Here is a 14,053-nt window from a genome sequence, read left to right on the forward strand (position 1 = left end):
TGGGGAAGGCTGCAGCGCTAGCAGCCGCGGAGGGGAGGAAGGATCGCTCCTTCGCACTCCTCACCCTCGGGGGAGGACGGGAAGGAGAGAACTCCGCTGCCTCTGCTCCCGGGCTCGGGCTTTGTCTAACTCCTTCCCACGCGCTGCTGCTCGCGCTGCGGGGGGAAGGCGACCCGCTCGCCTCCCCGCGGCTCCGCTCGCCTCGCCTCGCCTCGCCGGCAGCCCCGCACCCCCTGCGCCGGGGGATCTCCTCAGCCGTCCCCCCCCCGGCACCTCGCTACGGGGACAGCAGCGTGCCTCCCGAGGCCGAGGGCCAGGGTGCCCCTCCGTCCGGGAACCCTGGGGCGCTGCGGGACCGCCGCCGCGGCGGGCGCCCGCTCGCCTCGCTGCGTTGGGCTCGGCAGAGCCCCGGGAGAGCGCTGCTCCCCGGCGAGCCCCGGGCGGGAGCCTGGCGCCACGGGGGTTCACGCTGACCCCGAGACCGGTGTTCCCCCTCCTGCACCGTGCACATGCTGCACCCCATAGATCTATAGGGCAGCGTGCCGGCGGCGCTGGTGCCGGAGCTCGGCAGGCCTGGCACACCTGGTTGCCTGGAAACGGGGGAGGTTGGCGGTGGAAATGCTCCTTCCAGTAAACAGCGAGGCTGGAACAAAACCCCGAATGCTAAAAATAGGGAGGAAGGATATCAAAATAAATAGCGGAGTGACACCTCCCCCGGGGCAGAGCGAGGCAGGCCCTCGCCCCACCACGCGGCCCCCGAGGGCTGCAGCGAGCGTGCTCCCCCCCACGCCGGACCAGGCACCCCGGCTGTGGGGCACACGCGTGTGCAGGTGTGCCGCGGCGGGCACACGCGGACACGCACTGCCGCGGCCTGGCTGTGGCGTGTGCACGCGTGACTGCTGGCGGGGCACACGCACACCACCGCGTGTTTGCGTGTTGGGGGCACTGGGCGCCTGCCTGCAGCCCCCATCGCTGCTGTGTGTCGGGGAGCCGTGGGGAGCAGCAGGCAGAGGCAGGCGCTGGCACGGGCCGCCAACATCCCCCGTTCTGCAGATCCCCGCCGCAAGCCCCTCGGCGAGACCCCGAGCAGCCAGCCCCGTGCTCGGGCCGTCGCGCCGGCAGCCCCGTGTTGCACAGGGTGCAAATGCACCGTACTCACAACCGGCCCGGCACCTCCCTGGCGCRCGTGGCATGCTCGCCCCGGCCACGGCTACGACCACCCGCTGCTCCCACCCCTGCTCCCCTCCCCGGGGATGTGCCCCGCACCCTGCGCAGGCTCTGCCAGTGCCTCCTGGGCCCAGGCGGCCTCGCCGTGGGGCTAGGAGCCCAAGCGAGGGGGCAGTGCCTGCAGGGCATGGTGCAGGGCCTGGCGAGGGGTTCGCRTTGCGCGCCGCCCTGCGTGGGGGCAGACCCGAGCCTGGACGCCGAGCCCCGGGAGGAGCAGGGAGAACGGACCCCCCTCCCCGTCACCCTGCAATGGGGCGCGGGCCCCCATGCCGTCCCGCTTGCCCCACTCCCTGCTCTCAGCCCTGCCAGGAGCTGCTCTTCCCCGCAGCAGCCCCGCTCTCCTCTCCCCTTCGGCACCTCACGTCCGAGCATCTTTCCACGGCCTCCCGGGGTGGCCCCGCTGCCCGTGCGGGGCCCCTTCCCCTCCCGCGCCGGGCAGCCTTCCTCCCCGGCTGGCCCCCCTCCTCCTCCTCCTCCGCTCCCCACCCGGGCACCTCGCGGGCTGGCAGGATAACAATAGCGAGGAGGATGAGTAAGATGGTCCCCATCGCCTTGGCAACGCACTCCCGCACGCGGTGGTGCCGGAGGAGTCAGCCGCCTGAAAAGCGCATTACCCCTCCCCGGAGGGGGCTGCCGGCGCAGGTAGCGTGGCAGCCCCCTCCCTGYGCGCCGCGTCCCCACCTCCCACGCGCGCACGGGCAGAGCCACGTGAACGCGCCCGGCTGCGCCCACACCGGCAGGCACGCAGCACGCCGCCACAGGGGCTGCACGCGCGCGTGAGCGCGCACGTGCACGCGTGAGCACGCATGCACACGCAGCCCGGCGCTGGCGTCCTGCCCGTCGCCTCCCACGGAGCCGCTATCCCCCCCCCCGGGGTGCGAGGGCTCAGCCCTCCACGGCCGCTGGCACCCCTGCGGTGCCGGCACGGCCCCCTCCGCGCCTGGGCGAGGGACGGAGCTGCGTGGCAAGTGGCCATCCCTGTGGGCACCCCAAAGCCACGTCCTCCCGGGGGGTTTAACACCCCTCCAAGCAGTTACTGCTGCTATGAGCCYGAGAGGGCTCAGCTCCCCATCTCCTCACCGCCAGCCAGAGACGTTAACCGTGCCCGGCTGTGCAGCTCGGAGGTGCTCTCCAAAGCACAGGCCTGCCTCTGTGGATGGCTGGTTTGTAGGAAACTGTGGTTATCCGAAGGAGCGGGTCTAGCTGAATCATTTTTGATCACCTATTGCAACCAGCTGCTGCTGCTTCAGAAGAATCAAAGCCCTTCCTACATTTCCCCTGTGCCGTTTGTGGCGACAAGGCAGGTACTCTTCATTTCATCTTTCTCTTTTCCCAAGGGCTGGTTCCAGCAGCTCAACTGGTGCGGAGGAAGCGGAAGCCCTGGCTGCATTAACGACCTGTGAACGTGCTGTAGCAGCTAAGTGTGTGAGGAATGCAAAGCGGTCAGTGGCTTGGACTTGGGATGGGGCCGTGATACAGTGCGTCAGAGGATCCTGTTGGAGATCCTGTTGGAGGCTGTGGAAACCAGAGGTGCTCGGGAAGCGTGGAGCGCTCCTCTGGGCACTGCTGCGCGAAGGCCGGGCTGGCAGTGGCTGAAGCGCGCGCCGCTGGGAGCCTGGGCGGTCCGCGTTAATCAGGGAGCRTCAAGCATCACGCTTCTTAAATAGTCTGCTCCTGGGTTGTCATGGAGTCAGCTCCGGCTGGTGGCATTTGCAMCAGGCGCTGGGGCCGTATCCTGTCCTGGCTTTGGCGCTGCTCTTCACAGGCCACTTCTCACGCGGAGGGAGCCACGYGCGGCTGGGCAGCCCATGCCGGGGGCCTGGCTGCCAGCCCCTGGCCATCCCAGGGCCTCAGCAGTCCCCTYGGCTGGGTTCGCCAGCAGGTTCGTGGCTTGGCTGGTCACCTTCGCACCCCAGCGAGCGGGTGGGGACATCTGGCTGGGCTGCCACGGCTCCTTCGGATGTTCCTTGCTGTGGTACCAACGAGGGTGTGAAGACYGATCGGAGGAAACGCGTGCTGGCCTCTCCATCCCCTTCCCGCTGCAGGCCTGCAGCCCAGGCACAGCCCTTCCCCGCTGCGTGTGTCGCGGTGACGCGCTCCGACAAGCAGGGAGAAGACGTTTGTAATGAGTAACACTCATCCAGCGCCTGTGAAAAGCAGCTCCGGGGCGGGGTGGTGATGGTGAGCGCTGATTTACAGCTCAGTGCACCCACCAGACGCACGCTGAGCGCGTCTGGTGGGGGGGGGGGACACTCCAGCTGCTGGCGGCACTGCCCGCGCAGGGGTCCGGAGGGGGTGAGAGTGGGCACGGCCCCCTTTGCGAGGCAGCAAGGGTCCTCAGCCGCTGGGACTAACGCCTGGGGTGCAGCGCACCACGCTGCAGGCTCGGAGACATCGTCGCGGTGGGCTGTGCCTGCTGCTGCCGGGGGGCTTGCCTTGGCTCTGGGTTTTTTCTTGAGGGGGGGCTGTGATAACAACTGCATTTTGATGTTCTTGCACAGGCAATGAGCGGGAAAAAATAGTAAGGCACTGAACTATAGCGATGGCCAAGAARGGATTTGCAGCAGAGAGCTCAGAGGATGCTAGTCCCGGGACGAGGGCTTCTGCACTTGTTGCTGGCTTGAAAGGCTGGGAAAGGACATCGCAAAGACCCTGCAAAAGCCAATGATGTTAATGCCTGAGGAAAGCTGGGGAGATCCTGGTTTGTGGTCAGCACCATGCTGCAGACAGAAGATTTGGTGTGTCCTAGAACATGACCAGCTTGTGGAAATCACTTTGCCCCATGCGTCTCACTGGTTTGGGCAAAGCAATTGAATTGCAAAAACAGATTCTGATGGATTCTCCACCTCCACAAGGTGTGGGATTGATGGGCTGGCCCCAGATGTCAGTACCAGGGAGCGAGTGACCTGCTGGATAGCTGACACCTCCACCCGCACGCTGGGGTACCAGGTAAGCTCAGACACCTTGCACCTGGTGAGGCTTCAACTGTTGCTCTTGCTGCCTGGTCCCACAGGGCCTGTGTGACAGGAAAGCGCGTTAGCCAGAAGGGATCCATGGGTGCCCCCACGTCCCAGGCGTGGGGTCCTGCATGGCACTGAGGACTACATCAGCAGCACACACTGCGTGAACACCTTGGTCTGCACCCGGGCTGCCTGGAAAGACCTTTGTGCTGCAGGGAAGCACCCAGCCCAGCTGTAGCTCTGGGGATGATGCTTCCGTGGGAGCTTTCTGCCTCTGCTTTCCAGGAGAGCTTCCACATCAGCCCACGCCCGGGCAGCAGGCAGTGTTGGTACAGACAGGGCTTCTGTGGGATTTGGTGCAGAGGGATGCACAGTGGCAGCTAGTGCACCTTAGGGGTATTTTTCAGACCTGCTGCACGCACAGGCTGGGGTGCAGGATTGCTCAGCTGCTCGGGCATTTCCAAGGCTTCTCTCTAGCCATCGAGTCTAAAAACRGTCATAAAGCAGAAGCTGCCGCTGGCCCCTGTCTGCAGTAGGGCGGAGTGGAGAGGTGGCAGGATGCAGGGAGCTCTGCCAGGCTGGGTGGAACGAGCTGACACCAGGGAGAGCTTCGCGTTTCTATCACCCCCCAACCCAGCCGCAGGCGAGCTCGGACGTTACCCGCTGCAAAGGTCCTGCCTGAGAGTGCAGCCCCTGTCTCRTCCAGGTGCCCTGTGGTGCCTTGCTCTGGTCACTCCCTGCCACACCTGAAGGGCTGGGAGCTGACGGGGACAGCCAGGCTGCTGGCCYTGCCTTTCCCCGCTCCTCCGAGGCAGGGCTTCCCTGCCTGCAGCCTGGGGCCTGCTCCCAACTGCGGTGAAGTGCTTCCCCCTGCTGTATCTCCAGGAGCTCCTGCTCTCCGCCCTGATAACTGCTGCCCTGATAAATGCTGAGCCACCACGRGTATTGCCGCAGCTGGCCGGCGGCGTTCCCTGCATTTCCCTCTCTTTGGAGGGAGAAACAAGCCAGGAGCTGGGTGGCTGATGTCTGCTCCTGGCACTCTGCAGGTGGGCTGCCTGGCAGTGCGATGCTTTCCTCCAACCACTCGCTCCCCAGCACAGCTCTCTGCGATGGGGAAGGAGGCTTTGCGCTAAGCTTGCACCCAGAGCTGGTGCCCACAGAGCTCCCAGGAATCACCCTGCCCTTGCTCATCCTTTCCCTTTTCTGAAGTTCCTCTGCTTTGCTGACATTGCAGCGAATGAGAAGGATGAAGTCCTTACTTACGTTTGTAATTTTGCTTTGTTTGGGAGATGTTCTTGCAGTCTCAGGAACTTACTTTTAGGAGCTGTAGCAAGCCAGCAAACCCTTTAGGACATACACTGCAAATATCTGCTCCTATGAGAAGAACCAAGCTACCAGCAAGCCCTTCCCTCTGCTGGTACCTCTGTAGCTGGTCGCACCCACATGAGGTGCAGGAGTGTTGCTCAGGTTGTACCTGGATGCTGTGTGTTGCCCACCAAAAGGACTGTGTTTCTCACGGGAGCTGCTTGCTAAGTGAGACCAGCTCTTAGAGCCTGAACAATGTGCCATACGTGGGACACCCTTTCCAGCTGCTCTGGAGGTGGTAGAGCAGGGCAGAGCTGGGAGCCCTGGTCCCATGGGGCCTGCTTCTCACAGTGCTGTAACTGCCTAAGAAGGTCTCAGTCCTCCCAGGTCCCAGTCTCCATCCAGCCAAAGCATTCACCAGGGACTAGATTAGGCGATTCCTGCTTCTGTTTCTTAGCTCACGCTCCAGAATCATGGCCTGATACAGAGCAGTGGGGCAATTTGATGTGTTTGCCCCTGTGGCCTCCCTCTCCCTCTTGGAAGGAGCCTTGTGCTCTGCATTCCTGTAGGGTTTTGGAGCAGTGGGGCACAATGGCATGGGATGCCTGCACCAGCATGAAGCCCACTGCCTCTGCACTGGGGACACCAGTGGGGCTATTTGCAGTCTCAGTAGGACTGGACACAAGGAGCTGGAAGACTATGAGCAAATAAGCTGAGACCAGCCCATGTACCTAGCAGCTGAGGGTGGGTGACTTTCTCCAAAACACCCATGAAGGGGTGCTGCCCCCCATTTCCTGCAGAGCCCAGCTCCGAGAGCAGTGCTGAACACCGCCAGACTGGCCCAGCACATGGCTGTCCTCACTCCAGGGCCATGGCACAGTAGTTGGCTTCCCACAAGCAAAGTCCAATGATGGCAACATCTTGGAGCTTCCCTGTGACATCCTTGCCTCTGCTGCTATTAAAAACAGCTCATGAGGGAAAACACACCCTCAGTGTGCATGAAGGAACACACCATACCATGCCACACATGTCCCGTAGGCCCTTCGACATGTTGCAGTGTGCAAGTGACAGCACCCAGCCTTAGCTTCATCTGGGTGCTTCTACCCATGGGAGGTATCACATCACCACACGGACACTTTGCCCTCTGTGCTAGAGTGATGGTGTGTGAGCCAACAGTCAGTCATAATTCTGGGGTTTGGGGGAAGCCTAAAGCCTAACTGTAACATAACTCTAAATGGCTTTCTCTCTCTCCTAACCCTAACCCTAGTCTCAGGTGAGGCCTCAGCTGGAGCCCACCAACCCCTGTTGCCGACCCTGACAAGAAAGTTGCCCTCCAGTCAGTCTTGGTGCAGCCCCACATTTCCGCTGGCATGCCCTTTGCAGCCCCACTCCACGGGGGCCTCTACGCTTTCTCCTAACCCTAACCCTACCCCTAGCTCTATGCTTACAGGCCTGTAGCCTTGCCCTCCTTTAACAGGGAGCAATGAGCTTTCTAATGAGCTTGGCTGGCTCCTCTGACGTACTCGGTCTTCCTTCCTCTATCAGACCCTCACTATGGGGCAGGGGATGKGTTGTGTCTTAAGGTACCCAGGGGTCACATTCTCCATCCTCTGCAATCATAGGCAGATCAGAGTGAGCCAAGCAGGGACCTGCTGCAGATACCATTTTCCTCCGAAGGGACAGGGCATGCTGGCACCTGGGACTCTGTCACAGCRAAGGTCTTTTGCAGCACAAACTTTTAACTGTCCTGTGCAGAAAAGCTGCTCTGAGGTTTTGCTGATCCTGAACTTGAACAGCTCCCATGGGAAGGCGAGGGCTCAGGCCCGTGCCACTAGAAATGGCCTGGTGGAGGGGATCCCAGCAGCAGGGAAAGCTGCCTGTCACTAGCTTGTTCTTTCATTTCATTTGTCCCATGTCACCTCCGTGCTGCTTGTGCTCTCAGGTCACTGCAGAAGCTGGCTATGGCYCCACTACACGCACTGTTCCTGCGAAGAAGCATCCTCGTCATCTTGGTACGTCCATCCCYAAATGCAAAAGGAGATGGCAGGTTTGTGGGCCAGTGAGGCCAAATGCCTTTCTGAGCTGCACTGATGAAGATCCAGGCTAGCTCCACCGGGCTCTGGGATCTGCAGAGTTGCTGTATGGGCTGGCCTGTTTCCCTGCCTTGCCCCAGGCCTTGTGGAGTCGGCTTGGTGCTTTTCCTCCTGCACCCTCCTGCTTCAGGCCTGGTCTGGCTGCAGCARTGGTAGATCATGGGGCTTCCAGCCAGCACCAGGATGTTGCGTGGATGCTGGTGGGCCAACAGCAAATGGTGCTGCCTCACGTGGGCTGTCAGAGCAGCTGGCATCTCTGCTCAGAGGCAGTAGAGAGCTACCATGGCACCAGGATTTGTTCATCCCAGGACCCTCAGAGCTCTGCCTGTGCCCAGAGCCACAAGGTATGGGGAGGGAGGCATGGYAGATGRGGAGGGATTCCCACATCAGTCGTCAGGCTTGGTTCACCCTAAGCAGCAAGCCTGGAGCAGGCACACACTCGCCCTTGGCGGGATGTGTATGGAGCTTGTGTGACCATATCCTTCTTTGAGGGGCTGAAGAACTTGAACCATGTTCACTGCGGCCACTGCAGCTTCAGGCATGAACGGGAGCCCAGCTGCCACCTCCTGCACCACCTGAGCAGTGCTTGCACAAGGCTCGGGGAATCTCCACGGTCCTGACCTTGAGCTCCAGGCCCATGTCGTGTAAGTGCCTATCACCCAAGGGCTATTCTGGCTCACTTGTTTCGCGTTCCCAGATGCTCCCCTCTGCTGCCCTGATGCCAGGAGCCGAGTCTGCAGTCCACGCAGAGCCCGCATGCTGTCACCCCCTTGGGGCAGGGACGGAGGGGTGGCAGGGAGCTGCGCAGTGGGGTGGTGCAGCCCCACCATCCCAGCAGGGACTGCTGTGGGACACTGGGCACTGCGAGGAGTCCCTGGGGAGGCACACCGAGGGCTTGGGCCGGCTGTGGTGGTGCCCAGAGGTGGCAGGCCAGGCCCTGTGCTCGTGCGAACCAGGGGATAAAAAAGCACAATTTGCTCTCGGGTAAGGGACAGCCCATGCGTGCTGCAAGGGTCGTAGGAGGCTGCTGCTGGAGAACCGCAGCAGGGGTGTCCCGACCTGGCCCTGGGGACATGGCCCAGCAGCGCCAGGCGACGGCAGCCCGGCTCCCGGCACCAACTGCAGAGTCAGCCGCTGCTCGTCTTTCGTGCAGGCTCTTGAAGGATTTGCTGTCCCTAGCCCTGCTCCATCCTAGCCTGCCACCGTCTGGGGGAGCCCGGCTTGGCCCGSTTGACACAGGGGCACGTGACGGGCGCTGCTGGCACTGCTGTGACCGGCACCGACACAGCAGCAGAGCCACGGCCGGGATCTGCAGATGTCAGCAAGCCCGTTGTGTGTCCACGCTGACTGCTGCAGCTTGGCTCTTTGCCGACAAGGCTGGCGAGCCGGCGCAGGTAGGGCACGTAACCTGAGGTGCATGGGGGTAGGCCCAGCCCCGTCCTTCATCCCTGCCCGTGCCACGGCCGTGGGCCCCATTTTCTAGCACAACTTGTAGAACCAGGGRCCAGAGCGGGGAGGGAACCAGGGCTGGGGTCCAGGACAACGTCCAGCCTCCTCCAGGCTCTGGGTCCTGAGCCCCGAAGGGTGCCTTTGCCTTCTCCGGGGGACGCACAGCACTGCAGCCCAGAGAGCAGGCAGGTGGTGTGGGGACAGCACCTGCACCCCGGACCTCAGCCAACGCCTGCAGCCAGGGCCTGCAGCACCGCACGGCTCCCGGGAGCGAGCCAGGAGCATCCAGGACGACGTTTCGTCTCCACGAGGACCAGTCCTGCCCAGTCCCTCATCTGCCTGAGGAGAGGTGGTTCTTCTGCCGCAGCCCCCACTTCCCCTCCCCCAAACGCACCAGGCCACGGCTCCCCCCAGGGACCCCGCAACCAGGACCAGGGGGCTACAGAYGAGAGTTGGCTTTATTCACGGACAGGGGGGCAGCCGTGTCGCAGGCGGCTGCGCTCTTATTGCACATCGAGCGACGGGGTGGGGGATATCCATGCCACGTCACAACACAGCGTCGGCACTACGGGACCCGGGGGGGTGCGGGCACCGCCACCGCCCAGCACGCTGGAGGAGCGGGCCCAGGTGCCAAGGGCTCACAAAGGCAAAAGACCCGTCCACCCATAGACAGATAGGTAGATATAAAAAAAAWKRARRAAAAAAAAAATAAAGTCGTTCCACGATTACTAGAGCAGAACCACAGGGACACGCGTGCAAGCAAAATGTACAGCAGCCCGCRAGCGGGTCAACATGCTCCATACAGACACAGACGCTCCAGGGCACCGCCGGGGCTTATGGCGCTGGGAGGGACCCAGGGCGACAAGCCCGGGCTTCACGGACACACGCACCCACGCACGCACGCACGCCAGCCCCTGCGGGCAGCGCCCACGGCTCGGGCACGCACCGGGGCTGCGGGGCTTGGGCACAACGGGTTTCTCACGGCTAGACACGACACGGAGACACGGACACGGTCCCTTGGAACGGAACTGGAGGAAGAACTCGTGAGCGAACGGGGCAGCGGCRCCGCTGACCCTCCCCGGCACCTGGGCTCCAGCCGGGGCCGGCTGGGGAGGAGCAGAGAGCCACCGGCGGTTCGTTGTGCTGCTGGTGGAAGAGGCGAGGACGGGGGTCCATTATGCCTCTGGCTCGTATTCCTGGTATTCTTCCTGCAGGGCRGGAAAAGAAAGTTTGCAAGAGAGCCCAGGAGGCAGGGCACGGGGAGCCCGGGCGGCTGCGTGCAGCCAGCCCCACGCCAGCCCACCCCACGGCCCCACTGCCTCAGGGCTGCAGGCTCCCGGGCGGCTGTGTGCAGCCAGCCCCACGCCTGCCCACCCCATGGCCCCACGGCCTTGGGGCTGCGGGGCTGCAGGCTCCTGGGTGGCTGTGTGCAGCCAGCCCCACGCCAGCCCGCACCATGGCCCCACGGCCTCGGGGCTGCAGGCTCCTGGGTGGCTGTGTGCAGCCAGCCCCACGCCAGCCCGCACCATGGCCCCACGGCCTCGGGGCTGCAGGCTCCTGGATGGCTGCGTGCAGCCAGCCCCACGCCAGCCCACGCCATGGCCCCACGGCCTCGGGGCTGCGGGGCTGCAGGCTCCTGGGTGGCTGCGTGCAGCCAGCCCCACGCCTGCCCACCCCACGGCCCCACCACCTCGGGGCTGCGGGCCACGGGCTCCCGGGTGGCTGCATGCAGCCAGCCCCACGCCAGCCCACCTCGCGGCCYCCCATGCCACCCCGTCCCCTCACCTGCGGGGGCTCCTCGTAGCTCTCGCCCTCTGGCTCCAGCAGCGGCTCAACCAGCGGCTCCTCAACAGCCTCCTGGGCCACCTCCTCCGGCTGCRGGGGAACGGGCCGTCAGTGCCACCCACGCGGCCTCCCACGTCGCCTGCGTGTCACCCGCCCGCCCTGCGCCTGCCGGACCGGGGGGAGCYGGCAGAGGCTGGCAACGCTGCGAGGTGTGCGCGGGGGGCACCGGCGGGGCGGCGCGGGGGGGGACGCAGCAGCGGGGAGCCGGCAGGGTGCCAAGTGCCGCGAGGCGCCCGCGGTAGGGGAGCCCGGGCACCTGCGTCCTCGCGCTGCTCCCAGCCTCGGCCCCTGGCCGTAACCGCGAGCTCCGGGGGCCGGCAGACCGCGGGAGCCCCCTGCACCCCGGCGGGGAGGGTGGCGCCACGTGAGCCCTCCCTGGGGCCGGCAGAGCGGCTGGCAGGAGGGAAGGGGGGGGTGTCTGCCAATCCCCCCCYGCCCCAGCCGCCGCGCGGTGGCAGCGGCTGCTGTGGCCTCGTTTCTTCAGCTGTTGCTATTTTGGGCTAAGCTGGAAGCGCCGGGCTCATCGGGGCAGCGAGATGCAAACGTGCCGCCCCTCCCCGCAGCCGTCAGGCCACCTCGCAGCCCGCCGGAGCACCGCGCTGCGCCGCCGCGGGCCCCGCAGCCGCCGTGCACCGCCGCACGCCCGTGCACGCAGCCGCGCACGCACGCACGCACRCAGCCGCGCACGCCTCCGCGGCGGCGCTCCGGCCCCCGGCGCGGGCGCGGGGACAGCGGCGGGAGGGATCCCCGCCAGGCCTGGGCACGCGCCAGCCACCCTGCGCGGGCGCAGCGAAGCGCCGGTCCCCCGCGGGGGCTGCTCACCTTCAGGTCCGCAGGGAATTCCTCCCTCTTGACCAGCCCCGTGGCAGCCGCGATGTTGCCGGCGCCGGAGAAAGCCGCTTCGCCCAGCTGGGACGCCTGCTCCTTCGCCTTCTCAGCCACTGCAAGGGCCGGGGACCAGCATCAGTGTCGCGCACCGGGGAGTGCAAGGGGCCCCCCACTGCGCCATGGCATGGGCGGGGGGGGGGCCGGGGAGGAGCAGGGCAGGATGAGGCCATTGCTGCCTCCTCCTCCTCCTCCTCCTCCTCTGCGGGAGGGGGCTGGGATGTGGCTCTGCAGCTGGGCACAGAGTGCGAGCAGCAGGCACAAATCCTCTGTTGCGGGCCCAGTTATGTAAGAGGCTTTAGCCGGGTGACATCACGGCCCCTCAATTAGCCTCTGATCTCGTTAGCGCAGCCGCCCACCCCGGAGAGCGGCAGGGCAGCGGTACCTGAGGTGACGCCTTGCACCACGCCTTGGGTTTTGCTCCCTGGGGGTAGAAAGAGAGAAAGAGAGGGGTTAGAGGGGCTGCAGCAGCCCTGCCCGCGCTGTGCCACGCCGGGGGCAGCATCCTGCCCACCGCCACACAGGGCACCAGCCCCTGCGCTGTGCAGGGCAGCCAGGGGTGCTGAGCACCCACCTGGCTCCATGCGAGGCCCATCCGGATGCTGCTGCTCAGGTGCCCAGGCCTGGCAGACCCGGGCTGGGGCAGCACAGCTCCCAAGGAGCAAGTTAGAGGGGCTCGGGGAGGCGTTGCAGCACACCAGGGCACGGGGCTGCTGTGCYGCAGCTTCGGGGCCGTGGGAAACCYCACGGGCACAGCACAGGGGGCCGCAAGGAAGAACCAGCTCTGGGGCAGGAGACCAGCCCCGCGAGCCCCGGAGCCATGCCGCGTGGCAGCTCGCGGCACAACCGCGTGCCAAGGCAGATGCCCCGGGGGCCTGGTTTCACGCCAGAGCGCAGACGGGCAGAGCACGCGCCGGCTGCGCCGCTGAGCAAGGCCTGCTCCAGGAGCCGGGATCAATACCTCGAATCGATGCCAGCACAGCGCGGGCAGCGCTGCAGTCAGAGCAGCCCAGGAACCAGGTCCTGCCACTGCCTGCACCRGCCCTGCCATCCTTTCCAGCTCAGAGACGCTGCCTGCACAGTTCAGGACGCCTGGCAGGATGGGAGCAGGGCGCTGGTGAACGAGGGCAAGGCAGGGGCAGCTCCTGCAGGGCAGGAGWCTTGGGGTGCTCCTTGAGCTGCTGGACCCCTGTCCCAGGCACAAGCCCCTGGGCAGGACGAGCCCCCTGGGCACCGCTCCTGCCCCCAGCCCTGCAGGGCTGCCAGGCTGGGCCCCAGGCTCGCAGAGCAGTGACACAGGAACGGCTCCAGGGCCCGAGCCCTCTGGCAGAGCCCACGCGCCCTCCAGCCAGGCAGGGCACAGTGGGATGGAGCCGGCCTGGAGCAGCCAGCCCTCCTGCTCCCTCCCTCTGGCTACAAGCCATGGGGCAGTCACCAGTGCTTTCCCCAGCCAGCCCGAAGCCATGGCTGGGCCTGCGCAGCCCGCTGGGGAGCCACCTCTTCCCTCCCAGTGATGTCTTCTAGGAAATGGTTATGAACGGCAGGGCCAGGCTGAGCCTGTGGCCCCAGCCCAGTTGGGGCAGCACATGGGGAGCAACCCCAGCTGCCGGTCCTGGTGCAGGGGAGAGGCTTGCAGAGCTCTGGGTGCCTGGGCAGGGTGCACAGGTGCATGGCACATGTGGTCCAGGGACAGGCCTCTCCRAGGGGGCTGGCACAAACATGCCCCCAGCCTCCTCAAGACAGATACCTCTCAGCACAGTGACCACTGAGCTGTGGGGAAACCACTGAAAGCAGGGCTTGGCCTCCAGTCCCTCTGCACTCAAGTCCCCAGAACATCCTCAGCAAGGAGCTGTGGGGCTCACCGAGTCAGAGCCCTGGGAGCCGGGGGGGGCGTTGGGGGGGGTCCTAGCCCTACGACAAGCCCCAGACCCTGCCCTGCCCACAGGTCCCCATCCCACTCTGTGCACAGGGGGTGGGCACAGGGGGCGAGGGCAGGGAGCAAGCATGGGAATGTAGTGGGGTGGGGGGGCAGGACCAGCGAGGGCAGCAGGGGATGGGCACAGGCAGGGACAGGCAAGGGCACAGGCAGGGAGAGGCAAGGGCAGGCGGGGGACAGGCCCTTACCGACATAGAGGACCCCCTCCTTGGTCTTCTCGGCTGCCTCGGCCACCCCCTGCTTGGTCTTCTCGGCGGCGGCGACCACCCCCTCCTTGGCCTTGGACAAGCCCTTCATGAACACCTCCATGGCGGCTCTGCGGGGACAGGCCGCACGGCTTCACCCCCGGCCCG

The 14,053-nt window shown here is 65.3% G+C and overlaps 1 protein-coding gene across 1 annotated transcript; it reads right to left on the reverse strand.

Moving 5' to 3' along the window:
* Positions 1 to 9,474: 9,474 nt before the first annotated feature.
* SNCB (synuclein beta) lies at positions 9,475 to 14,013 on the reverse strand. Its single transcript, XM_085317859.1, has 5 exons — positions 13,889 to 14,013; positions 12,150 to 12,188; positions 11,702 to 11,820; positions 10,820 to 10,909; positions 9,475 to 10,242 (listed from the first exon to the last, which is right to left on the reverse strand). Exons 1-5 carry the CDS (start codon positions 14,007 to 14,009, stop codon positions 10,210 to 10,212), a joined length of 402 nt encoding a protein of 133 aa, XP_085173985.1. The 5' UTR covers positions 14,010 to 14,013; the 3' UTR covers positions 9,475 to 10,209.
* Positions 14,014 to 14,053: the final 40 nt, after the last annotated feature.

Source organism: Rhea americana, unplaced genomic scaffold, assembly GCF_003343005.1.
Source record: "Rhea americana isolate MKP2758 unplaced genomic scaffold, rheAme1 scaffold_51, whole genome shotgun sequence".
NCBI lineage: Eukaryota > Metazoa > Chordata > Aves > Rheiformes > Rheidae > Rhea > Rhea americana.